Source organism: Hemibagrus wyckioides, linkage group LG29 (genome assembly GCF_019097595.1).
Source record: "Hemibagrus wyckioides isolate EC202008001 linkage group LG29, SWU_Hwy_1.0, whole genome shotgun sequence".
NCBI classification, from domain to species: Eukaryota; Metazoa; Chordata; class Actinopteri; order Siluriformes; family Bagridae; genus Hemibagrus; species Hemibagrus wyckioides.
In genome coordinates, this window is record NC_080738.1 from 14,062,314 (window position 1) to 14,089,694 (window position 27,381).

Sequence of the window (27,381 nt, forward strand, 5' to 3'; positions counted from 1 at the left end):
CTGTGAGTTTAATGACGTGCTTCATTTGTTTAAATAATCAGCATCGGAAGACGCCGATACTTCCACTTAAGGTGGAAAAAAAGGTGCAGAAAATTGCTTAAATGGAATAGAAGTGGGACGGTGGCTTATTGGTTAGCACTGTTCAAGACGGTCCTGGGTTTGAACAGGCAGGGGCCTTTCTGCGTGGAGTTTGCTCTGGTTCCCTCCCACAGTCCAAAAACATGTACATTACATTGATTGATAATTCTAAATTGCCCATAGGGGTGTGTGTGTGGCCCTGTGATGGACTTGGTGACCTGTCCAGGGTGTACCCCTGCCTTTTGCACAATGTATGTTGGGATAAGCTCCAGCAGACCCCTGTGACCCTAATTATATAGAGGATGGATGGAATAGAAGTGCTTGTGGCCTGTAATAAAAACACCCTGATGAATGTTGATCTGTAGCTGAGTACAGTGGAATCTCAGCATATGAATGCCCTCCCTTGTGAATTTTCACCTTAAGAATTGAAATTTTGCATCGGCATTTGAAGCATTTTCGCCAAATGAACGCCGGCTAAGTTGTGCGTACGTCTGGAAGCATGTTTGCACCAGTGGAAAGCCAAGCGAAGCGAGTTTACGAACTTTTTTTCAGTCAGTGAAAGCTGATTGGAAAGAGTCGACCAACATTACCAACGTTGCCTTTAGCATGCATTCAAAAGCTAGGTGATTTTTCGGGCGTTTTTTTGTGTTGACAGATTGGTGCCGTGGGTGGTCTGTTCTATTTTTAGCCCAAGCTTTGTGGCACAACTTCCTGTGAGGACCCTTGACATGGAATTCTTGGCTTGGGTCAGTTCTTTGTAAGCAGCCATACCGTTTACACTGGGAATATTGGTCATATTTTTAGGTGGCTGGAACAGATTATCTGCATTTACATTATTTCTTACGGGAAAAGAACTCTCCTCCAGAATGAATTCAATTCATATGCCGAGGTCCCACAGTATTCTGTTTAGCAGTCAGTGGTGCTTCATCCATAGGGGCAGGTGCTAGCCTATGTTATTTAGTGTCATTTTTAGTTAAGAGCTGACCGTGTATGAATCTCTTGTATACCTCATACACATCCAAACCTGTTAGAGTTCCCTATTATTTCACAATGGTTGCCAAGTCAGTGAGTCAGCATCCGTGAGTATGTTTACACACATGCAAGATGATCGGCGGATGATATCCGCTAAAGAAATAGCAATGAAGTGGAACGAGTCTTTGACAATACAGAGTTGATGTATTGTGTAAGCTCCGTCTTCCTGTACACCCTCCACCATCGTACACACTTCCTACCTGCAGCTTGCTCTAGCATGTAAATCCCTCCCTGTTGTCCTACCTTCTCTCTCTTTCTCTCTCTCTCTCTCTCTCTCTCTCCCTTAGGCATTTTTCCCTCTAATTCCTTTATGCCTTTGCATTTAAACAGGCATCCAGCAATAAAACCTTGTATAGGTTATTAGACTGCATCACTGCTGCTTGTTGCAGCCAAGTTGCTGTTCATGTAATCATTAAGACTGGATTTGATGTTTTGCCTAACATATAGTCGCGGATAAAACATAAGACGTAAAAACAAACCCTAAAACTTTATTCTTTTTTACTGTAGCAAGTAAGTAACGTAAGATTATCTCAGACAAAATTGCTTTCCATTAAAACAAGTACAGATCTTTATATAGATTAGATTAGATTCAACTTTATTGCCATTGCACATGTACAAGTACAAGGAAATGAAATGCAGTTTAGCATATATATATATATATACAGTATTATCAACATAATATATAGATGTGTGTGCTATGGACATAATATACAGAGTGGACAGTATACATAAGTGCTATGAGCATATATACTGCACTGAGGTCATTAACCTGCAAAATCTGTTTCATTTAGTTTATTTTTTATGCATTAATTTCCAATTTCAAATGCATTTCCACTTGGTTTAGTGAGCAAAGGATCAGTTCTAAGGCTAATCGAAATATCCGCATAACCTCGTAGCTTTCTGCTACATGAACAAGTTTGGCTCACGTCTCTAAAGAGAAGTAAAGCTTGAGTCGTAATACACATAACCAATTTGTTAAAGCATCCATGCACATATTTATGCATTGAGCATTCATGTTTATGTGCCTTAACGACTGATTTCTAACAAACTTTTTATACCAGAAAGCTGGTGAGTGCTCGATGTTGATCGCTCAGACGGTGCTGATTCATTTTCTATCTCTAACAGTAACACAACAATAAATGTAAGTAGAAATAAATAAAGTAAATGATGTGGTGTAAAAGGAATAAAACGCATAATAAATTGCAAAAAAAAAAAAAAAAAAAACACAAATCGATGAATCGGTTATGCTAATAATATTGAAAAAGTTTTGCTAATGCGAATTATAGAAGTTATGAGAAACGTTTAGTTTTGATTTTCTTTTATTTCAATTATTTTTATGTTGTTTATAAGCTCGTATTTATTTTCTCTTCATATTCCACTTTTGCTCAGTTCACTCATGCATTGTTCCGAAAGAACAAATCATTTATGACTAATGTCCTAAAACACTACCTAGACATGACATCTATTGTTTGTCACAAACCCTCAGTCTTATTTATAAAGCCCTCCCGATGATGACTGTACGAGCCAAGATATTCTTTTTAACCCGAATGCCATATTTTCACAGCAGTAAGTAATGAGCCTTGGTCATGGAATCTATTTGGTGGAGTAATTTTCCACCCGAGAGGCATAAATGCAGACGGAGTGGCATATTTTCCTCCAAACTCGCAGGATCGCGGCGCATTTTCCAGCGGCGCACGTTTTGGATCATAATTAATGACAGCAATGAGGTTTTCTTCAAGGCAGGGGTATGATATTGGGATTCTCTTCTAACTGACCCCAGTCGTGACTCTTTTCTGGATGGTAAAACCTGATATTACTGGCATGGCCATATGATATATTTTCCAGACCTTCCCACACTTGGAGCATTCTATTTGCTTTACAGAGCGAGAATATAAAAGCGAGTGCTGAAGAAGCAGTGGGTATAGCCTGCATGTCCGTGCACAGTCACAATCAATCACAAAAAGCATTTTTTATTTCCAGCTACCAGTTCTTTCACTGAGTTTAGATGAATGTGCTTTCTTTCAGGGGAAATTATGCTTGAGGCAAAGCATCCTTTGCAGGCTTAAGTCTAAAGGAGTATAATGCATAGCTTTATGTAGAGAGGGGAAGTTAAATATGTACACGGTCATACAAAGGGGTCTGTATTGTTGGGAGTCTGCTTGTGTGAACAATCCTGCTTTCCATGGCGCCTCTTTTGCTTCTAGAAAGTCTCTCTTTCTCTCTCTCTCTCTCTCTCTCTGAGATCAGAGGTCTTTTTGAAGTAACCCGTATCCCCATCCTTACAGTGTCCTCCAGCCCCCAAACACTGACAGGTTCACACAGTTTAACCTGGTTTTGGTTTCCCTCGCTCTGCACTGTTTGGGTCTAATTTGCTAACGGATACCTTTGGAGATTCTCTTTCTCGCTGTGATTATCCCTGAGCCCTGAGAGAATAATTATGTTTAATCCAGATGAATAAATGTCTGTTTCTCGTGGCTGATATTGGGACATGGGGTTTTGCCTTCTGTTCGTTCTGATGCAGACTTTGAAAGCCTTGTTATGCAAAACAGAATTGCAGACAGGATGCATTTCCATGCCAAGTCTGAGAAGATGATCAGAAATTTCTCACAATGGACCAGAGATGTTTATTAGGAAGACCTAATGGTTCACACACTGGCAGCTCAGTTCTATATATGAAATCATATACTATATCTATCTATCTATCTATCTATCTATCTATCTATCTATCTATCTATCTATCTATCTATCTATCTATCTATCTATCTACCTCTACATGCTATATACACACTCTGTGTGTTTATTTGACTTCATTTTAGGGCTAGAGGCCATGATTTCTGGAATATCACGCCTAAAGAAAATAATAATAATATATAAAATGTTCTATTGTTTTTTAATATATAAAATAAATGTATAATTTGTTAACATCTTTACGGTAGGCACGATACTCCAGAAATTCTGGCGATTTTTTTTTTAGGGAGATTGCTTTTCAATAGTAAAGCAACACATTTAGTCATGAACCTAAATCTGACAGTAAAACATTTCTAACACTGCAATATAAAAAATTAAATAGCAAGTCGTTTTTCTAAGACTTTTGTTTTCCCTAAGAAAAAACTACAATATCTATTCACGCTGTATTATCCCACACAAGCCAAGCCATTAAAAAACACATCATCAGAATCCTGCAGAAAGGTTCATTACCTACCTACAGTGCTGTGTGTAATGTAGTGGAGAACAATTCAATGGAGAAAGTGAAGAGGTAACAGCTTCTCAGATTTCATGTGCACACAACAGCTGGGTGACTAAAGAAGCGTACAATAGAAGCTACATACAATCAAAAAAGACTAGCTGTGTGCCCTTGTATTAACATGTTAGTGCTTGCAGCTGGAGCCCTGTTTTGTTAAATCAGAGAAGCATGCTCGTGGAGTTCACTTTTGCCTTAATCCAGAGTAATCTCGACACCATTGACGATATTAAAGGAGTGGCGTCAGGGTGCTCAGAATGTGAAGGGGTAAAATTTCCCAACAGCTAAGGTGTAAAGTAGAGGGATTGTAAAAGGTGTGATTGGCAAGGGCACCTACAAAAGGCAACCCACCCATGGAAAGTAAACTAATTCTTAGCATCGTCAGTGAATAAGTAGCCTGCAGTGGAATTTAAACTCCAGGCCGTTTGCCCAACCAGATGAACCAGTTCCCAAGACCACAAGTACTGAAAGACCAAGAAGGTGAAATGTTTCTTTTTCTTCAGGAGGTTCCTCCCAGAGAACAACAGCAAAAAAAAAAAAACGAATGCCAAACTGCTCATTAAGTCTATAAACTATCATACTCTTTGTGAGCTGATCGACTAGGGTTTTCATGTTAACGGGCCTGGAGACACCTTTTAATCGCTCAACGTTTGTTCTTTTGTCCCTGTTCTCACGCTGAGTGAATTATCTGCAAAGACATCAGTGCTGAGTTCGCATCAACACACTGTAACATAAAACACATTTATTTATCGTCATTTTTGACATATGACTGATGACACAACTGTTTCAAACAAGTTGATGTGCGTTAGTTAGTCAATTTCCGTGAAACCATGGCAGTTGGATTTAGCGGTTAAAGCTAATTAGTCTAATTTTTTCATATGGAGCCTTTTCTTCATAATTAGCCAACAAATCTGAGGTGAATGTTGATATTCGTGACAGTTATAGACTACCGTAACTGTACATTATCCGTTGACAGCTATATGTTAGCTAAATTGTCATAATAATTCTTAATTCTTCCCTTTACTATGCTTCATTGTAATATTAAACCCAAGACACTCCTTATGACTTTTTCAGAAGTTTAAAGAAGAATTTCCCAGATCCTGAGGTAATGCTGACTCAGAATCACAAAACCCATATAAGGCTGGTTCGCTTTATTGTAATTGTTCTCAAATTGAAAGTCATTTCTTAATAATTTACCAACTAATCTGAGAGAAATGTTGATATTCCTGATTCTGTTTCATTTCTATTGTTCTGTGTCTCGTATAAAAGACTTGCAAAGCTACATGCATCTTTCAGCGGCCATTATTTCTAGCTGGCAAGCCACAAAAGTTCAATGTTAACCTCTTGATGGTGACTGAAATGCTTAACACATGTGGAATTGTGTTGATATGTGTTTAAAAACATGCTCATTTATTTGTTTCACTTAGCCGGGCTGTAAAGTGAATGTGGCTAGCCATATAGCTTGCTATTCAGCATGTATATGGATAAATTGTATGCAGAGTGCTCGAAATGTTCGAAATGTTAACATTTACCTCAGACATGAAAAGACGAGAGTTACACTTTACTTACACGTAGCGTTGTCTGCTATTCAAACCCATTAAGAGACATCAGCATTGCATCCCAAGTTATGAATATTGTTTGTCTTAGAAAATCGTTAGCTCTGATAGGAATAACAGATGTGACTTGCACAAAAGCTAACACAGGATCCATCCAGCTGTGTTCGTCGTCCAGGGGAGTTGTCCTAGCCAAGGTCGAGCACGGATTTGTGTGTGAAGCCCGGTTGCTCTATAAAGTCAGCTGCTTACCTGCAAACTCTATTAAGTGCTCAAACAAGGGGGAAGGTAAGGAAACCATGTGGAAATTCATGCTGAAGTTAAAAATATGGACTTCGACATAAATGATAATGTACATTAAGCTAGGTTGTGAGGTGATTTTTAAAAAAAAAATTGTGTAATGGTCATGTAATGAATAGTCACCACAATGGTCATAACTAATGCTAATTGGCAACAAGCTCAATATATGGAGAAGGTAAGAAGCTCAGAAGGCTCAGGTTCTCAAATTCAGACAATGGAAAACCAAGTAAATAGTACATCAGTACTACTACATGACTGATTTAATTATGGACAAAATGATCTAAATGGATAAATGTCCATGTACTAATATAAAAGAGGCTTTAAAAACACACAAGGATACGAGGAAGGCTCATGAAAACAATATATTATAACATTTTCACCACAAAATACAATTTAAAATCGGTACAGTAATAAATTAGGAACAACTGTACAGTACAACAGAAATGTATAAAATCTCACACGCTCACACTCGCACTGAGACATGACGTGAATCCAGGTTCAAAATGAACCACATGACTCAGTTACGTCTTTAGTGGGCTGCTCATAGAGTACACAGTACAAAAAAAAGTTAAAAAGTGGACAAGGAAGTCTCAAAGGTCCAAAAACAGTGTTAACAGTTCAATAAGTAATTCAAATAAAGACGAGGTTAGACACCGGCAGGGACAAGAATTCAGTCTTTTAACTTTAAAACTAAGAGGAAACTAACGTCTTTGTTGGAAGGTTTTGGCAGATTAGCAAAAAATTGCACTTTCTTCAAAAGCCTCACTGACCAGAAAGTGCAGCGATTATGACGTACGCCGTATAACGCAGGACGTTAGCTGCACGTTCATGCTACATACTAATCCCAAAGGCATTTCTGAAGATTTTATTCACCTTTTTTTCATCTGTTTGACTTCAAAGCTTCACGATTCTACTGGAGGTGTTCTGCTAATATGTGCTAGTTTTACTTTATGGTCAGTGGCTTCAGTGTAGGAAATGTCCACTCGGGTCCCATTTTAAGTAACCTATAAGTAAGCTAGAAGCGTTAATCCTTGGACCTAAAGCATAACCCTGGCGCACGTTTGGACTAGTTGCGGAGAAATAATATAAGACATGAACAGTTTTCGAATAATGAAGAACTTGGTGCACAACATAAAATGTTATTCCCTGGAAATGCTGTGCTTCTGAAACAAACAAACAAAGAAAAGAGTCATGTAGCAACTGCTGCTATATCTGGATTTTTCTCCAGATGAATTCACTTAGAAATTTTAGTTCAGCTGAATAAATTCTGGTGACGTGTGAACAGAATCACAGTGACATTTCTGTATCAGCAGTAGCAGCACACGCTAACGGCTAATAGCTAACATTTAGCTAGGACTACCTACACCTTCTCCCCACAGCTGCTTCTCCTCCCAGCTGACTGAATATTTTCTGTCATTTATTATTCATAAAATAACCAACTGATTCAGGATCAGCAGCTTTAGAAGCCCCATAATCCTTTGCAGCGCACTTTAGTGTTATCCGAAACAGTAATACTCATCGGAGTCCACTCTGGGTCGAAGCGGAGATTTACTGAATGACTCTTCCGCGATGATGGATTGGTCATTGAAGCTATCTGATTGGTCAATGGGGGAAGAATGTTCCAAGTCCTCCCCTAGTGTGTCCAAGTAACTGCCGATTGAAATTCCGTCCAGTTCGTCTGTCCGGTCTTGGAGGCTGCTGAAGCTCCCGTGATGGGATGCCTCCTGGCTGTCGGAGAGGCTGTACAGACTGCCGTTCAAACTGCTCTCCCGGCTGGCCATGGCTCCTCGCTCCTCCATCACCCAGCGGATAGACTCGATTCCTTCATTGATGGAAAGGAGTTGCTGCATCAGTTTGATGTCGATGGCGCGGAGATTAGCCTGTGTTTAGTAAAATGAGTAAATGACACAAATTAGATCATGCCATCAGTATAAAATTTCTTTCATTACAAAGAAAGCTAATGTTTAGCTAACTCTAGGAGGTGTTACTTCTGACCGAACAATTTCTTTTATTCATTCATTAAAATAACCAACTGATTCAGCAGATCAGACACCCCATAATCCTTTGCAGCATAGATTAGCGTTGTCAGAAACGGTACCATTCGTCCACTCTGGGTCGAAGCAAAAATTTCTGAATGTCCAGTCTGTGATGCTGGACTGGTCAATGAAGCTTTATTTCTAAAGAAAGTTCAATCGTGTTGCTTTGATTAACCCACGAAGACAGACTATATACTAATTCAAGCTAATATAAGTAGCAAGAATAACAAGCTATATACCTACCATTCTTTAATTAGATTTGATTACACTGTGAAATTTTGAACAATAACAATCTCACCATGGGATACTTCTGTGTAAATCATGGTAAGGTAGCAATAGCGCTAACTAGCATATTAGTAACGCTACAACAGAGGATAAATGATTGGAAATGTAATTAGTTTTTTGTTAAATTCTAGTTTAAAAAAGCTAATAATATGTAGAATACACTTGTTCTTGCTTGATAAGTTGATATTTTACCTCAGAAGTGTTTCTAAACTGACACTTATGGTTTAGCATTTTAATCTCCGCTACTATTCAGTTTCTTTTTTTGTTTTGACATAAGACAAAAGGTTTAGAGTGATTCCTTCATACTAAATACAAAAGCATAACATAATCATGTGCGTTTTTAAACTGACATGAACTATATATTGCCTGAAGTGATTTCTACAGGTCCTTTAATAGTAGATAATCTTCCTCGATGCAGGAATGTGCAGACTGTAAAAAATTCAGATGGGACTAAATTCCTGAGCTACAGTGGTAATAATTATATTACCACACCTCACCATGTGAACCTAGAAACAGTATAATCTAAAAATAACCGTTAAGTTAAATGCAACAATGCTACGCTGATTAAAGTCTCATTGAGGTTGTGCTTTCAAACATCATGTCTCTTGTTCGCTAGTGAAATCAAGCTTTGACTCAGTATTAAAGTCGAAAAACAATCAACAAACGGTATTGTCTCAAGTGAAAATATACCGCTTTTACATTTGTCTGAGGTAAAACAATCACTAATCCAGTGAAACCACCTCAGGTATACAGTGAAACCACCTCAAATTAGCCTTGTTATTGTTGCAGCATGAAAAGAATTAGCATGCTACATTTATGAGTTGCATTTAGCTTTAGCTTTACAAGAATATTCCAGAAAAAAAGTGGTGATGTATACACACGTAGGAAATGTTGATTTTTGTGATATGTTTAGTCTTATTTCCATAGAAAATAGAAGCGCCTTTGCTTCCATGCAAATGGTAAATATTTAATGGCTACATGCTAACCTGGTGCATTCTATACGATTCGTCTACTGATTTCAGTCATAATTTCAGCTTTTTCTTAAACCTTTCCAACACATCTGAGGTAAATGTTGATGTTTTTTATATTTTTGTTTAGTTTCCACTAACACTTTGTGTGTATTTTCTCTAAAAATGTGAACAACAAGGTACTAGCTAGCTAAAGCATTATTCTAAAGTACAATTCAGCAATCCCCAACCATTACCATGGCTTAAAAAGGGATATGATCAGTATTTTGAAAAGGTTTTAAGTTGTCGAAAAATTCAGCTGAAGTGGGCCAGTCATGACATCAGGTTGAGTTTCAGTCCCGTTTACTGAAAAGACCCTGCCCTTGAGCTATAGTCTGCTTTTAAAAGCAGAAATGCAGCACTTCATCACTGCTGTATTGACATGTCAGCTAAAGACACACAAAAAGCAAAAAAAAAAAAGAGGCTTCAGCTCTCCAGCTGCAGGGCGCGCTCAACTGTGACACAAGGATCCAAATGGGATGCAAAATACAGCACAGTCTGAATCCAAGCAAAATAGCCAGTGGCACAAAAAGCTTCACACAAATGGCATTTGATGATAAATGCTGACAAACATAAAAACAAACGCAACTGATCCAGAACCATGGATGCCATTTATATGTGTTAGAATTAGTGTCTGGTCTAGGAGTCATGTACTATATGCTATGATAATAGTCACATTTTAAACACAGAGGCTCTCTCTCACGAGCCCGATAATACGGCTAGTGTTTGGGCCGTGACTACGTCCTGGAGTTATGAGATCACCAATTCGCCACTGTGGAATTTTGTCCTCACGGAGATAATACAGAGACTCGGGGTGCGTGCGAACGAAAAAAGTGATGACAAATTAAGTGCTAACGCTGTCAAACACTGTCACTGTTTTCTAAAGGTTTCTTGAGGTTTATGGGTTTGTCTTTAGTGTGCCCTGGGATGGTTTATGTACTGACCGGAGTTTGCACTTTCGTCTTTCACAAAGGACAATAGAAACCTTAGTAGACGGTCCCTCAAACGAGCAGCCTGCTGCACCACTGGTTTTCATGGAGCGAATTTGGTTAGTGTGGTTTGTAATGGTATTTCATGATTCGGCTAAGATTATAACATAACATAATACATATCCTAATGGTTTGACCGGTTCTGCGGAAATTCAAATGGACTTGTGGTCTCTGATGGCGACTCAATATAGCTACTATGATATTTGAAGACGTTTAAGCTTTCCTCAAAAACGTAGTGAAGTCCTGATTATATATAAAATCCCATTCCTGGAAAGACAAATACAGTTATACTGGAAACCATTAAAACCAATAAATCCCCCCCCCCCCCCCCAAAAAAAAAGTTGGGAATGTTAAAAACAATTGCTACCACAGTTGCTAGAACTACAGGTCACTCAGGACAGGTGAAGGAACCTGAGCGTCTCAACACGCGCTGAAATTATTAACACATGTGTAACCAATATCATGACCCGTTATTGGTCCATGACGCACCATGACCAATGACATTAGCACATGCTAGTAGGCTGTGAAATAAATCAAGGCTGTGCATGTGTTCTCAGACGATGCGTGTCGAGACAGGGTGACGTGGATATGGTTACACTTGGCCTCTATGACAATTTGACTAAATATAACATGCTACGACAGATGTTCATTAGCTGACTGAGCTCCTGTCCAGACGCTTCTTTGAGAGAGAAAACCAGCGGATATTTATTTTTTATTTATTGATGTTTTAAATAACCTACTGCTGTAGTGAAAAACTCATCAACTTCTTTCAGTCTGAATAAAAACACAGCTTCGGAGAGAGAACTAGCAAAGCGTATCAAGAGAGTATTTGTCGATTAGCTTGTGCTGCTAATAGATAATAAAGCCTAGCATGTAAACGTATAGAGATTAATCTTTTTTTTTTTCACACTGAGGTGTTGTTTTATAAGTAAGAAATGGATGCATGTGGTGTCCCTGGTGAGTGTACTTAGCTAGCATGGTTAGCTTGTACTGCTTACAAAGCTAATATGAAGCGTGGTGTTTGTGTCTTTAGATTTGCACTGATGTCAAGAGGCTCATGTAATTGGTTTTAGGAGTCAAAATCTAGGAAAACAGAAAAGAAACTAGACTATATTTAATATCTTGGCTAATTAAGTACCAAACTGATTCTTAACTCTTACTTTAATGTGGATGAAATAAAATGTCATTCAGTTCTGTGCAACACAGGAGCAGAGGGACAGTGGCAGCTGTAACACCAGAGCCGCGGTCGCCTTCGGGGTCAACCGACAAAGCCCTGATTGGATTAAAGATTAAGCCGTGGTGTGTGGAAACCAACTGTAGCTTGAGCTTCACAGCCTGCAGCCACATGTGCTCACTAAAACAAGGTGAACTATGAAGGAGAGGAGGAAGAGACATGAATTCTGAACACACTAAACATGTAAATTGCCTTATATAGAGCTAAATGTTCACACAGGGTTTATTATGGCTCTGTGTGTGTGTGTGTGTGTGTATTCTGATTCATGGATACTTGCATTCAAAACTGTGTGTGTGTGTGGGTATATTCTCATTCCTGGATAGTTGCATTCAAAACTGTGTGTGTGTCTGGGGGTGTTTGTGCATGCAGGAGTGTGTGTATAGAGAACCAGCTGCCCTGAGCTACTGCTCACTTTTAACAACTGATCTGAGACCTGGCCTCTTGACCCTCAACGTTATCGCTCACACTTACGAGCAGGACAACCAGACAAGCCCCTGGCCAGCTGCTTAGGTCATGCACACACACACAAAGTTTTAGTTTTTTTATGTTTTTTTCGCTGAACCCCGTGACCAGGGTAAAGTCTGATAGCGGGAAGCTGTACTATCCGGGAGCTGTTCCAAGGCCAAAGACAAGACAGCAGACATAATAAAGACAAATGACAATAAAACACGATAACACGGGATGCCTTCGAAAAAGAAATGTAGCTGAAATGCCAGCTTCAGTCAGTCATTCATACCCTGACCATCTGCTCCACTGTACAAATTGGACGGTTCTTCAAAAGCAGGACCGGCAAAAAAATTTGCCTTGGGGAACCGTATTCAATATTCATAAGCTGTTTTTGATTGAGATTTCCAAAACAAAGGCTTTCATGTGACATGTTTAAATTTAACAATTAGATGCTGTGACTTTTCCGTACTCCACCACCTGCTGCACTACACACATCGGTCGGCATGCAGAGCTAGATTTACTTCAGCTTTATTACTTCAGATTATCTGGATTGTAAAAACACAGGTAGATGGAAATACTTGCTAAACTGAGCAGCACAAAGTTGGTATCTATCTTTCTCGCTAGCAAACGGTGCAGTTACCTCCGGATTTTGTCCTCAAGACTGAGACAACATTTTTTTCGTCCAGTGAAAACGCAGCTTTTTTTTTTGTCTCAGTCAAATAAATATAGAAACATTTTTATTTTATTTTTTTCCCCATGTTGTAGTCTGGACTATGAAGCGATACAAACACAACGACGTATTTTTCGCCTCGTGACCCAAACAAACAAATTTATAGTCATTCGGGTTACCCGTAGCAACAACTCCGCCTCTTTCTTAGTCCACTTACCACTTTTTTTTTCTTCTCAACTTCAGTTCAAAGAGACGTCCAGAAAGGTCTCAGGGAAATAAGGAAGCTTCTTAAAAATGTTACGCATCTTCCGAATGTGGGACGAGCAATTTTTGGAAAACGGCGGTGAAGACGGCAAGCGTTTTAAAATGTAAATGTAAAAGTTTTTAAATCTATACGGATTAATTTTAATTAAACTTGGACATAGAATCAGGGTTAAACCTATCGAAAGAAAAAGCCAAAATAAATGAGTAAATTAAAAAAAAAAAAAAAAGGACTTCCAAACACTTGCCTATTTTATTTATTAATTTATCTAAATATGTATTTTTATTTATTTATTTTATTTATTGTTTACTTATTCATCTACATATTAATTAATAATCGATTTATTTTTATGTTTTTAATAACTTACTTTTTTTATTTATTTATTCATATATTTATTTATCAGCCTATCTAATTATTTATTTTTTATTTACTTATTTATTTTTATGTTTTTAATAATTTACTTATTTTATTTATTTATTTATTTATTTATTTGAGGGCACATGATCTGCTACACAAACATAAGCTATCTATCTATCTATCTATCTATCTATCTATCTATCTATCTATCTTGCTGTACATTGTTTTGTGAGCTACATCTTTTCGGCTTAGCCAAACTTCCAAGCAAACAAAACATGAAACTCAGAACAATCCAGAGGATTTTACTTACCTTGTAATAAAAATAAATAAATAAAATAAAAATAGTCGTGTTATAGCATAGTAATAGATGTCCAGCTTATACTACATGATCTGAGTTACAAAGGTTACACTGAAGGTCAATGTTTATTCATGGATTTGTGTTTTTGTAGCCTTTCTCCCAATTTGCTCAGGATGAAACCCCTCCCCATTATGGTCGTCATGGTAACAATAAATACACCAACCCAACACCGCAGTAAATAATAAGCTTCAAAGCTTTCTAGCTGATTATTTCAAGCTACACAGTAAAAAAAAACAATAAAAACACTGTAACATTTCTGCAGCAGAAGGTTTGATACAAACCCCAGAGGATACATCTGGAGTCGGTGACTCTTCTCTGACCTTTAACCTTTCATGAGACAGGGTGCTGATTTAAGCTCGGTATATTTTACAGCACCCAGTGCAAGGAGACGCTGTGGTACGGTTTTTGTAGATCGCGTTTGGTTAAAACGCGAAGGCTTGAGATAACACACAGGTTCACAGAGTGTGGAGGACGAGACGTGTGGACAATAACGTGTGAAGTGCGCTCGGACGAGGCGCTAATCGCCGTCTGTGTCGGATCTTCTGCTGAAAGAAAGGAGAGATGGCCGAGTCGTACAACTGAAAACTGTACTACTACTCTGTGTGTGTGTGTTTGGGTATATGTATGTGTGTGTGTGTGTGTTTCTGTGTATGTATGTATGTTTGCATGTATATGTGTGTGAGCATGTTTCTATGTATATGTGTGTGTGCGCACGTTTGTGTGTGTATGTGTGCTCATGTTTGTTTACGTGTATATGTGTGTGTGCGTGCTTGTGTGTGTGTATATATATGTATGTATGTTTGTGTGCGTGTTAGTGTGTGTATATGTACGTGTGTGTGTGTGTATATGTATGTATGTTTGTGTGCGTGTTTGTGTGTGTATATGTATGTATATGTGTGTGTGTGTGTGTGTGTGTGTGCGCACACATTTGCAAGTCTTAAGCTTTAAACCCATATGTTGGCCGCACTGGTTTGCCTAGGGAGTGTTTAAGGCATGACGTTTATTTCCACTGTACGTTCTTGGGATTATTAGTTACACAGACGGAAGCAGTCTGCAGTCCTAATCGCCAGCTTCCTGATGACTGCCATGCGCAGAACGATGTTATCACGGGTCGGCGTCCCACAAACCTCGCTCTCACATCTGCACAGGTCATGATGGACAAAATCCCAGCCTGTGGGAGCTGTACCGAGGCCATCTGGATCCCATCGTTGGAGATGAACTCAAGTTTGCTTTTGCTAATGTAGCATTTACTGAGCTGAGGCATAACTTATAAAAACGCACTTAAGTTAAACGAGTGTACACTTTACTGATCGAGGAAGGATGTGATCATAAATAAGTCTTAGCTAGGATTTCTGAGAACCAGGTAGCAGGTGTGCATCGGGTTACCTGGTTCAGGTGTGAGGAAATCCAGGGCCTGGAACATTTAGGTGGCATTGAGGACTATTTAGTTCCTAGTTTGCATCTTTTACACGGTAATGAGAATACAGTGTACCTTGGTTCACAGTATCGGACCTTTTAAGGAGGAAATGTTTATTTTAGTCAAAGGAAATAGTTTCTGATCAGAGGAACAGTGTTCACAGTAATGACTGCATTGCTGTTGAGAAATTAAAGCTTTTGTGAAGGTGTTAAAAGCATTAAGTAGATAAAGGAAAGATAAGAGGAACAAAAAAGAAGCTCACCATTTCCTGTTTAAGGAACAGCATCTTGCTCTCCAGTTGTTTCAGCTCGGAGTTGGTGCAGTGACTCTGAGATCTGCTGGACTCCAATGGTTTTCCTCTGTGCGTAATGGACCGGGCCAAGCTCTCCGGTACTTTTCGGCCCATTTTCACCTCGATGTCCCTGAAATCCGGAACAGTGCTGTCTTCCTCCATAGCCAAACACCAAAATGTCCTATCTGGACACTCAGACACGGACAGATCCCAGTGTGAATAATTAAAACAGCGCTGAAATGACCAGCCTGGGATCCGGTTGCACTTCAGAGGGATCTCCTTTCCGTAATCCGGTTTGTCTAAATCAACCTTTTGTCTAAATCAATCTGCAGTCGAAACATTTCCGTTTAAAACCCAGTGTTTATTTGTAGGGAGGTTGGTTATAAAATAGTTCTGCTTCATGGACCAAGACGAGCTGTTTGAGCCGCTGGTCGCGCACTTATAAAGACAGAAAGTCTCCGCGTGCGCGCCGTGAGTTCACTGTGGAAAGCCAAAAGGTTCACAACCACTCACGATTGTAGGAAAGATCCCATTCGTCGGTTGGACGTCTTTGTTCAGGTTTCCTTCTGCGCATGCGCGAAATCGCTGCCAACAACACATTATATTATTACTAGTATTACAACAACAGTATTATAAATACATGACGTATAAATAAACTGCCGTAAATCGTTCGGTCATACTTCACGCAAGACGCATTTCCACACAATTCCACATTTCCACACATTTCACACTCTTCACCCTCCTTCACACTCTTCACCCTCCTTCACACTCTTCACCCTCCTGCCCACACTCTTCACCCTCCTGCCATCTGGAAAGAGGTACCGGAGCATTCGGGCCCTCACAACCAGACTGTGTAACAGTTTCTTTCCTCAAGCCATTAGGCTCCTCAACACCCGGGACTGAACTGTTCTACACTCTCACACACACTCTCACTCAGGACTGAACTGTTCTACACTCTCTCACACACACACACACTCTCACTCAGGACTGAACTGTTCTACACTCTCACACACACTCTCACTCAGGACTGAACTGTTCTACACTCTCTCACACACACACACACTCTCTCACTCAGGACTGAACTGTATACTAACTCTCTGTCTCTCACACACAGATACACACACTCTCTCTTGACTGTGTGGACGCACACACACACACATAATTTATACTGTTCATTACTTACTGCACTACCTCTACCTGTCATCCGCTGCTATAGTTGTTTATTCTATTTGCACTACCTCAACCGCTGCTGTGTATTTTTGCACAATATTTTTGCACAATACTTTTTTTTCTACATCATTTCACTTTATCTATTTTATTTCACTTACATTCCAGTACACGTTCTTTTATTTCCTTTCAGCGCTAAGTGTCCTGTGTTCTTTTGTGTTGTCTTTATTGTATTTATTGTCTTTTTTGCACTGTCTTGTCTATGCTCTGTTTGCATCTAGCTGCACACTGTGCACTTTACGTGGCTAAGACAAACTTCTGTCCTAGCTCTGTGGTGTTGTTTGTTGTTTTGTATTGAACTAGTAGTTGCATGTTTATGTAGCACCAGGTCCTGGAGAAACGTTGTTTCATTTCACTATGTACTGCGCCAGCTGTATGTGGTTGAAATGACAATGAAAGCTTCTTGAATCTTGAATCTTGACAAGTACAAATCGTGTATCCGGTACGGATCGAGTATCGACAGCACAGTCAGGAAAAAGTGCTTTAAACATAGCGAGATTGCGATAATGTATTTTTTATCGTAAGATTGAAAATGTTACAATTAGCACTGCACGAGGAAGTAAGTGATATTCAGAAATAGTTTAGATTCTTGAAAAACATAAAAGTAGCAAGAATGCTAGATAGCGACTAGCATTCTAGAGTTAAAACATTGCTTTAATAATGCTGTTTACTTACCAGAGATAAATCTCTTATTAATTATCACACATTGTAATATTTTAACAAGATTTTCACCATGAAAATAGCTATGAAAGCTGGAATAGTATTAAACCACAAATAAATCATGAACTCTTGTCAACAAATGTGCATTAACAAAAAATTAACTAACATTAATAAATGCTATAAAATGTTCATTGATAGTTCACTATACCTAAGCATGATATCTGTTTTTTTTTGTTTGTGAGTTAATACCATTTTACTTGCTAAAGTGTTACAGGGTAAAACGCAGTGGTTGTACTCGTAGCTAGCTAATTAAAAAACAAACAAGCAAAAACACTCGTGTTTGATTGTGTATGCTTTTCTTGCTGTATTTCCTCTCCAACAAAACTTTAGACTGATGGTATTCTTAGTCCGTGACCTAGTGAACTGATATCAAGATGTATTCATTGATAGAGACTTCAAAACACTTTTGGATAAGGGATAAGGGCGTCTGCCAAATGCTATCTATCTTGAGGTATTTTAGAAACGTCGGTTGAGTTCAGAACTTTTGCTGCTTTTTGTTTAGTCACGGTTGACGCAGATGGCTAAGTTATAACGTTTTATCATTAAAAAGAAAATCATTAGTATTTGTGGGTTTAGTCTATAATCTATGTATCCTGTATCCTGATTTGACTTAATCCCGATGTGTATATATTTCTGGATTATTATTATCTTATTATTATTATAAGTCATTCTAGCTTCTTTTATGTTTTTGACACTCTCCTTGCTTTCTAGTTACTTAGCCTGTTTTCCTGAATACTGTTAATATAAATGTTGGAAATTCTAATCTTTACAAATTTGTTTCCTAATCTCCTCTACCTACTTTTCAACATTATCACAGCCCTTTTTTAAAAATAAAAAATAAAATCAGGGATCCTTAGCAATGACGTAAGCTTAGGTAACATCTTTTTTTGCACCCTTTGGCTTTCCATAACAAGACTTCTCTTGAGGCTGGACAGGTGTTCCACGCCCACAGCCGCTTTAGTCACGCCCACCCACAAATCACTCTGCAATTACTAACAGCACGACCTGCTGAGAGAAAACTCGGCATTGGAGTAATTATAATGTTTGTTAATTCAAATCATTAAGTGCTTAAACCTGCCAAGCCTTCAATTTCAGCAAGATGGTTCATCCATCATTATCACACCAATGCTTGTACACTTATTTCTTACTAAGCAACACTTCACTTGTATTATGTGCCATCATTCTTTTAGGTTCAATCCCATATCCGAGGCCACGAGTATGCCGATGACCTGCGTTGTCAGGTGTGTCGGAAGCTTGGGCAACCGTTTGGTGTTTATTGGAAAACTATGCTGGGAAACACTTCCCAGTGTGACATAGGCACAGTATTAGGTGTGGTTTTGGATTCAGGGTCAACAGCTGATTTTTTTTCCTCTGTAAGAACCTGCCATCTAGTGGCACAAGGAAAGCGATACAGGTGTAGAGCATACAATGAGATGGGAATATTTCCTGGTAAAAGATTTTCTTTATTGTATTTAATTCCAGGACGAGACTACACTCCTGCAAATTCATTCGACTGTTAAATAAGAATCGATTACATTTACAGAGAACACTTACTGAAGTAATGTTAGCACCGTCATTTTAGTTTGTGCCTTTGCTGCTGTAGTTCCACGCAGACTTTGGCTAAAATATAACTCGAGGCACTTCGGGTTTCATTTAAAATACATACAAAATCTAATGACAGGGTTGTTGTCATCTATCAATGACTGGGGTTATACAAAACAGGCCAAAGTTGTAGCTCCTGCATTCTTAAACTACAGACTGGCTCTTGCTGCTGTGTGTGTCATGATCGTCATAGCGTTGGTACTGTTCCCCGAGGAGATGCTGCCGACTCTCGGAGTTATGAGCCCGTGAGCGTACGGCACACGTCGTGACGGCGAAGATGATTGCTACGACGATGAGCGCCGCTATGACGGCGATGGTGATGATCTCGGTCAGAGTGATGGGGCGGGCTGGAGAGAGAATTGTGAGCACATGATGTGATGAACCTGGAGTTTGGGTTAGTAATGCATGCGTCATGCGTGTTTCAAAGACAACAGGAAGAAAAACAGAACAAACATGCAAACACAAAGACAAAGAGAAATGTTTTCATGCTGTACATGCAGTATAGCGTACCGGGCCAGTTGGCTTCGTAGGAGTAACCCAAGTTCTCCGGAGCTGTTACGAACATTTCTGCGTTGGTGATAGGAGGCCAGAATGGCACCATGTTGTAATCTCTGTTATGGCCAATGGGAGCGTTTTCCAATGGGTATTCGTGAGCGCCTAGCACAAATACACACCAAAAAGAACACTTAACTTGGTAAAATATAGTTCACATATATAACACTTAGTATTAAACACAAGATTATAATCTAATAGTGATAATTTGAGGGATCACATGTTAGAGTATGGTTTAAGGTATCGTCTGATGTCTCTTATATCCGTACTATACACTTTGTCAGTTCCTAAACATTCTTTTTGTAAATTGTGCCTCAACAAATATAACTTTCTTATTTGTTGCTCACTAATGTGCACTAACAAGCCTCGGCGTCTTACAAGGCTTACACGGCTCATAAAACAAAGCCAATTAAAAAAGAAGCAATTGAATCATCTCTCATTGTACTCGCTCGTGCAGCACAGAAAATAAACGTGCATGTAATACATCTGCCTGAGCAACTGTTAATTAGGTTTCAACAAATCACTGAACACAATAAGGAATTAGTTCAATTTGAGGAAAAAAAAATCCACTGTTTCATGAAAGTTAAGGCCACACTGGGATTCTCAGTGAAGGAGGTGTGGCCTTTGTTGCTGTGGGTCTGACTGGTGTGACTGGTCTGACAGACACAGAGGACATGCCTGTTTGGCTAGCACTGATAAGTCAAGGTCATAAATCAGCACTAAAGCTGTAGCTGTCCTATTAAAGTCCTGAGGCCACACCTCTTTATTTTGATTGACAGACACCTTCCTTACTAGTCGCTTAAGCACTTTAGTTGAGAGAGGTGTAAAGAAAGAAAGAGCACACAGTAGTGCCAAAGATAAAGATTTGAGTGAAATACTCCTAGACACATTCAGTCAGTCGCTACACCAATGCTAATCACTACAACCGTCCCTCTTTATTTGCATCTGCTGCATGAAATAAAGTGATTGAAGTGTGTTACGTGGGTGTCTCCGAAGCCACTCGTCAAAGATGGCGTCAGTGAAGGTGTGGAGCAAGACGAAGATGGGGTCGTTAGGGGACAGGTGTGTTTGTCCACCAGTACCATTCAGGAACAAGTGAGCCAAATTGTGCAGGCTTCGGACCACAGGATCGTAGGTACCCTCGGGGGCGCTGTAGCCTAGCAAAACACCTGCAGGTTAGCCGCCTTACACACAGCTTAATTAATTGATTAAGTAAAATATTTCTTAGCATGGAACAACAGTAGCAGTGTTTTGTGTGTGATGATCTTCCTACCCTCGATGGTGTTTCTGAAGCTGCCGGTTGAAGTCGAGTAAAATGGAGGGGTGTCGAATGTGGTCAGCTGCAGGCAGGCTTCTATGTCCTGAGGCTCTGGAAGTTTCTGCACCATGGGCCGGTCCACGTTCCCTGCTGGGTTCCTCCTGATTGGGTTGCTCTCGGTACCTGAAAGAGAGAGAGAGAGACAGAGCATCAGACAGGAAGTTCACAAGACAACAAGGGAAAAAAAACGTGAGAGAGAACAAGACTATAATCTGCTAATCCACTTAGCGCTAACATTTGGCCCATAAACAAAGCACATGCTGATAATCCTTAAACCCCAATACGGGCTGAGATTATTCCCTGGAGTTTTTCATCATGTGAGACCCATTAGCATGCAGTGTGGTCAGGTGGAATTCACATGGGCTCACGTGCCAGGTCTGATATTTCAGCGAACGTGAAGAACTAGATAGCTTTGAAATCACTTTAGAAAAGTGGAAAAATACCTAGGGGCTGAGGAGAACATAAGGAATCTTTGTGTGTGTGAAATGGAGTGAAGAAGAAGGAGAGAAGGAACTGACTGTTGCAGATGGTGCCCAGCGTGTCATAGTCGTCCAGGCTCTCACACACGACACGCCACTGGGAGAAGATGGAATTGGAGCTGATGGCATTTTCATCAAAGCTGCTTCTGGCGCCCATCAGATCATCAGTGCAGATGTCACACTCGTTTCCTCCGATGGCAAAGTTCCAGTAAGGAAGAGCGAAACTCGGGTCTCCTAACATGTCCTGAACAAATAACGAATCACTGCTTAACAGCTTAAGACAAATGTTTTAATCTGTTTTTCTTTTCTTAACATTGTAAGATGTTTAACAGATATTAATGATATCTGAGCATGACAAGCTTCTTACCTGAATGTCATGCTCCAGCTGCAGGAGGTGGTAGCGGTGCCACGTGACGAACCCGGGTCCCTCGTGAGAGAAGTCTACGCCCCCGAAGGGGGGCTGGCTGCCACCGAGAAACGTCTTACTCACCGAGTAGTAGTGCGACCACACGAAGTAGTTGTAGATGGTGATATTTTCAAACAAAGTGATGTTACCCTCAGGGCCGAACACCTCCTCGTAGCGTCGTGTGGCGATGACCACTTCCGGGTGCACTGTCCGCTTAGCCTGGTGCAGAGCATTGATGAAGGCACGCCTCTCAGTGGGGTTCAGAGATTGAACATTTCTTCTGACTGAGAGAGAAAGAAGATGAAGTCGATGAATTTGCACATACCAAAATTAAACTCAGTAACAGCATAAGACATTTAAGTCAGTTATATCACAACAGTTTAATTATTTAATACAAGTTTATTTATAGTGTAATTCGGTTTAAATCCTACAAGCGGCCATGGACTCGACTAAATCAAGTTTCAGATGTAGTATTAAGTGTATAAGCCAAGACTATTACTATTTTACCTCCTATATGTAGCTTGTGTACAGTATAAATGATGTTTCTCTGTGACTAGGGTGCAATACAGTATAGACCACAACGCAGTTGTCGAGTACACAAGACTTCATAAAGTACACAAATACACAACAAATACAGAAAATAAATACACAAAACTATAAAGAGTGTTGTGCAGGAAAGCTATTGCACAATGGATTTTAAACTGCTATGTAGTGTGGCAGCAATACCTACAGAAATACAACAGACAAATAAAGTGTTGAATATTTTGTAAACAAGTGAGTTTGATAACTCTAACTCTTCCAAATAAAAGTTATTCATATTTCTAAAAAGTATTAAAAGGAAAAACATCAGTCCCATTATTAACTTACAGCAATTACTTTTATCCTTAATAAAGCATTGCTATAACTATTAGTTAGAGATTATTATAAAGCATGCTCATGCATGCACTTATTGCTCATTGAACTTTACTCACCGACTGGCACGGGTGTTTCGCAGTTGACTCCGGTGAATCCGTGCTTGCACCGGCCGCAGTTGAAGCCGCCGAAGTTCCCGGTGCAGCGGCACGCACTGGTGAAGAATCGAAGTGGCCAGCGCTCGCGGTCGTCCTGCCCCACATGTGGGTACTGCGGCCCGTGAGCGCGCGTGTCGGCCTGCACCGGCACGCACTGCCCTCGGCCAAGGCTCGCGCCGCACGGGTCGTTAGCGCGCCCGAAAGGGGACGGACAGCAGCGCGCGCTGCGCAGAACGTCGACGCTCGTGCACTCACGCGGGAACTGCGCGCGCACAGCGAACGCGCAACAGGACAGCACTAGAGCGGCGTGTATCCACATTGTACAGAAATACGTAAATAAACAAACAAACTCTTAACGGTTTGATATCTGTCTATTTGAACGCGTAACTGGACAAACCGAGGTTTAACAACAATCACCACAATATTTCACTGTCCAAGATTCCCCCTCATGGAAAGGTCCATTACGCACCTTATCTGGCCCGGGAACACCAGAGTGTCCGAGTGAGTTTAAATAGAGGATCAGCGCGTGACCGCCGAAAGCCTCAGCTCTGTCTTACCGCGTGATCGCGTCACATTTTAGCAGAAGCACTAGTTCCACAGCATTTAGTGGGAATTATATATGAAATCCCTGGCATACACAGACAGAAGCTCGTGCTGGACTGAGGGTTTAAAACGTGCTGCACGTCTGATGAAGATCTGAGACAAAAAGCTTACAGTGCACACAATTAAAGCACGTCAATTACACCATGCCCTAATACAGCGCCTTGCATTGATATTCCCCTTCCTTAAACTTTTCCACCTTCTGCAGTGTTACAGTCTGGAATAGAAGTGGGATCATATGCCATAAATCTATACAAAATACAATAACGACATTTTGGACACTACAGTTCACCTGTGTGCAATTTAAGTGTCACTGTGAGACCCACTGTGAGTTTATTACAGACCATGCCTAAAGAAACATCAACATTTGATCAATATATCAAAAGAAGCTCAGCACAAAGTTCTGAAGTACACCATATTGCCAAAAGTTTTGGGACACCCCTCCAAATCATTTTGTTTTTCAGGGGTTGGGCTCGGCCAGTAAAGGAACTCCTAATGCTTCAGCTTCATACCAAGGCATTTTAGACAATTTCATGCTTTGTGGGAACAGTTTGGGGATGACCGCTTCCTGTTCCAACATGACTGTACGCCAGTGACCAAAGCAAGGTCCATAAAGACATGGATGAGTGAGTTTGGCATGGAGGAACAGAGTTACAGAGTCCTGACCTCAACCCTATAGAACACCTTTAGAATGAATTAGAGCAAAGACTGTAAGCCAGGCCTTCTAGTCCAACATCAGTGCCTGACCTCACAAATGCACTTCTAGTGGAATGGTCATTAACACACTGCAGGCCAATCAAGTTCCTCCACACCAAACTCACTCATCCATGTCTTTAAGTTGGGAGCATGAAAATCTAAAGGGCCGAGCCCAACCCCTGAAAAACAATACCTGAATTCAATGATTTGGAGGGGTGTCCCAAAACTTTTGGCAATATAGTGTATCAACCGCTTTTGGATCTTCATCAAATCCATTAATAAAAATTTGAAAGAATATTTCACAGCCATGACAGTCCAGAAGAGGCCATCCAGCAAATTTCAGTGACCCTGAAAAGAGGGCATTAGTCAGGAAGCAACTAAGAGCCCAAGGGTAACTCTGAAGGAGGTGAAAAGATCTACAACTCAGATGTGTAAAGTCATGATTAGAAAGCCATTATTGAAAAAAGGCCCCATCCTTATAGGCATGTCAAAGTAGGTTATCTGGTCTGAATCTGAGATCATCCCATGCCATGTTTAGCAGAAACCCAAGTGTGCTCATCACTCTGAGAACACCATTCGAAAAGCATGGTGGTGGTAGCATTATGTTTTGAACACCAGTGACTGGTCAAGCTTGATGGATAGAGCCAAAGCAAACCTGTGAGGTGGAGATTCACCTTCCATCAAGTCTAAACACAATTCCAAAGCTACTTTGAAGCGATTTAAGATCAAGAACCTGAATGTGTTCCTGTTAAATCCAGACCTGAATCTGAATCTGTGGTAAGTCTTGCAAATTGCTGTTTACCAAACAGTCTCCATCCAGTCTGACACAGCTTGAGGGATTTTTACCAAGAACATGAGGAACTAAAGACAATATCTCAGAAGACTTCCTGCTGTCATTTCAGCCCAAAGTAGTCCTAATAAACACTGGCCCAGATGGGGTGAATACTTATGTACATGTGTTTTTTGTTCATTTCTTTTTCCCCTTCAACTGTTAGACATATTGTGTTGAATAAAACATCAGGCCAGATTAAAAAGAATGAAATAGTATATAAGTTATGATAATTCCAGTTCTTCTTCCTGCTAAATTGAGAATGCATGCTAGCAATTAACACCCTCGACAAGCTTCTCACACCCTCCAGACCTTGTTAAGAGAGAAGGCGCTACTTTCACATATTTTTTTTGCGAATTCGTGCTAGAACTAAAGACTGCTTTTGGAAGTGAAGCCTGAACCTGCGCAGGATGTGTTATGCCTTTGGGGTTTGTATGGACTGTGTGGAAGTCATGTGAACTGGCTGAGCTTTCTCCTCGAGCGTTCACACACACACACACCGGGTTATGTAGACGCACTCAGATGCACTGTGTCAAAGAGAAGCTGTAGTAAAAGGTCATGGGTCTTTCAGAATCCTTTTTTTTTTACTACATCTTCTTTAGGACATCCTCTAAGGCTTATAGGATGGTGTAGTTCTTTTTCATTATTGAATATAAATGTGTATTTTGACTGTGTATTTTAAATGTGTATTTTCACACACACACACACACACACACACACACACACACACACACACACACACACATTCCTGTGTGTTTTGTGGAGCTTTGTGCTCCACTGAACTGCTGTTTGCCCAGAAGAAGGATTAACATAGGGAGGAATGAGGGATGGGAGGAAAAGGTAGGAGAGGGGAAGGGATGGAAAGAGGGTTGAGGGAGAATGAGAAAAATGTAAAAGGTTTAATCACGAGTGTGTGTGTGTGCATGCGTGTGTGTGTGGGGGGGGTGATTCCCTGGCACCCTTACTTCTGGATGTATTGTATGTATTAATACATATTGTTGGATGCTGAAGGAATACTAATACTTCTAGTAACTGGTACTTTCTGGTTCCTGATCCACACACAGAATATCAGTGTTGATGGATACTGAATGTGATAGAGAATTTAACTGTTAGTGTTTCATGATCATTGTTGGAGAATGTCATTGCTGGTGTTTGATGGTGGTGTTGAAGAATGGTACTTCGGCATTCGATGATATTTAATGGTCAGCGGTGTGGTGTTTGATGGTGGATGATGTGCGTGTTGGACAATGTTACTGTTGGTGTTTGCTAGGGCAGCATGGTGGCCTAGTGGTTAGCACTATTGCCACACAGCAAGAAGGTCCTTGGTTCGGCTCCTGTGTTCGAAGGGGCCTGTGTGTTCTCCCTGTTCCTGTGTAAGTTTACTCTGGTTTTCTCCCACACCCCAAAAACATGTACATTAGGTTGATTGGTAATTCTAAATTGCCCATAGGAGTGAGTGTGTTGGGTTATCTGTCTATATGTGGCCCTGTGATGGACTGGTGACCTGTCCAGGGTGTACCCTTGCCTTTCACTTAATGTGTGCTGGGATTGGCTCCAGCAGATCCCCTTGACCCTAATTAGGAATAAAGCGTGTATAGATGATGGATGGTGTTTGATAATGTATGTTGTGATATTTAATGGTAGACGCTTTTGGGAAATGTTGGTATTTGATGGTGAAAGTTGCGTTGTTGATGGTGAGTGCTTTAAAAGTCATTGTTTGATCGGGTATGTTGTGGTGCTTCATGGTGGATGCTGTACGTATTGAAGAATTCTATCACTGGTGTTTGATGGTGGATATGTGAAGAACGTTGTTGTTGGTATTTCATGGTAAATATTGGGGTTTGGTGGCGGATAATGGATGTGTTGAAAATTTATGTTGGTATTTAATAGTAAAGTTGTGGTGTTTGATGGTGGATGATGTGTGTTAGGAAATGTTACTGTGGTTTGACTGGGAATGTTGTGGTGTTTGATGGTGGATGCTGTACCTGATGAAGAATCCTATCACTAGTGCTTGATAGTGGATGTGTGAAGAACATTATTGTTGGTATTTCATAGTGAATGTTGGTGTTTGATGGTGGTTAACATATGTGATGAAAATGACTGTTGGTATTTAATGGTAAAGGTGTGGTGTTTGATGGTGGATGATATATGCCTTAGACAATTGGGGTTTGGTGTTTGATTATGTATATATATTGTGGTATTTAATGGTAGATGTTTTGCTGGAGAATGTTATTGTTGGTGTTTGATGGTGAACGCAGTATGTGCTGAATTGAGAATGTCACTTTTTGGAATTTGATGGTGATTGTTGGCGATTATTAGAAAATGTTGGAGACTGGTAAATGATGGCATTTGATAGTGGATGCTGTGTGTCTGAGGATGTTACT

The 27,381-nt window shown here is 40.1% G+C and overlaps 2 protein-coding genes across 2 annotated transcripts; both read right to left on the reverse strand.

Moving 5' to 3' along the window:
* Window positions 1-6,551: 6,551 nt before the first annotated feature.
* On the reverse strand, window positions 6,552-16,016 carry LOC131349187 (leucine rich adaptor protein 1-like). Its single transcript, XM_058384635.1, has 2 exons — window positions 15,529-16,016; window positions 6,552-8,084 (listed from the first exon to the last, which is right to left on the reverse strand). The coding sequence occupies exons 1-2, from the start codon at window positions 15,718-15,720 to the stop codon at window positions 7,701-7,703; spliced, it is 576 nt and encodes a 191-aa protein (XP_058240618.1). The 5' UTR covers window positions 15,721-16,016; the 3' UTR covers window positions 6,552-7,700.
* Window positions 16,017-18,931: 2,915 nt separating this feature from the next.
* LOC131349186 (5,6-dihydroxyindole-2-carboxylic acid oxidase-like) lies at window positions 18,932-23,473 on the reverse strand. Its single transcript, XM_058384634.1, has 7 exons — window positions 22,834-23,473; window positions 21,824-22,146; window positions 21,496-21,700; window positions 20,933-21,100; window positions 20,640-20,816; window positions 19,618-19,764; window positions 18,932-19,454 (listed from the first exon to the last, which is right to left on the reverse strand). The coding sequence occupies exons 1-7, from the start codon at window positions 23,189-23,191 to the stop codon at window positions 19,252-19,254; spliced, it is 1,581 nt and encodes a 526-aa protein (XP_058240617.1). The 5' UTR covers window positions 23,192-23,473; the 3' UTR covers window positions 18,932-19,251.
* Window positions 23,474-27,381: the final 3,908 nt, after the last annotated feature.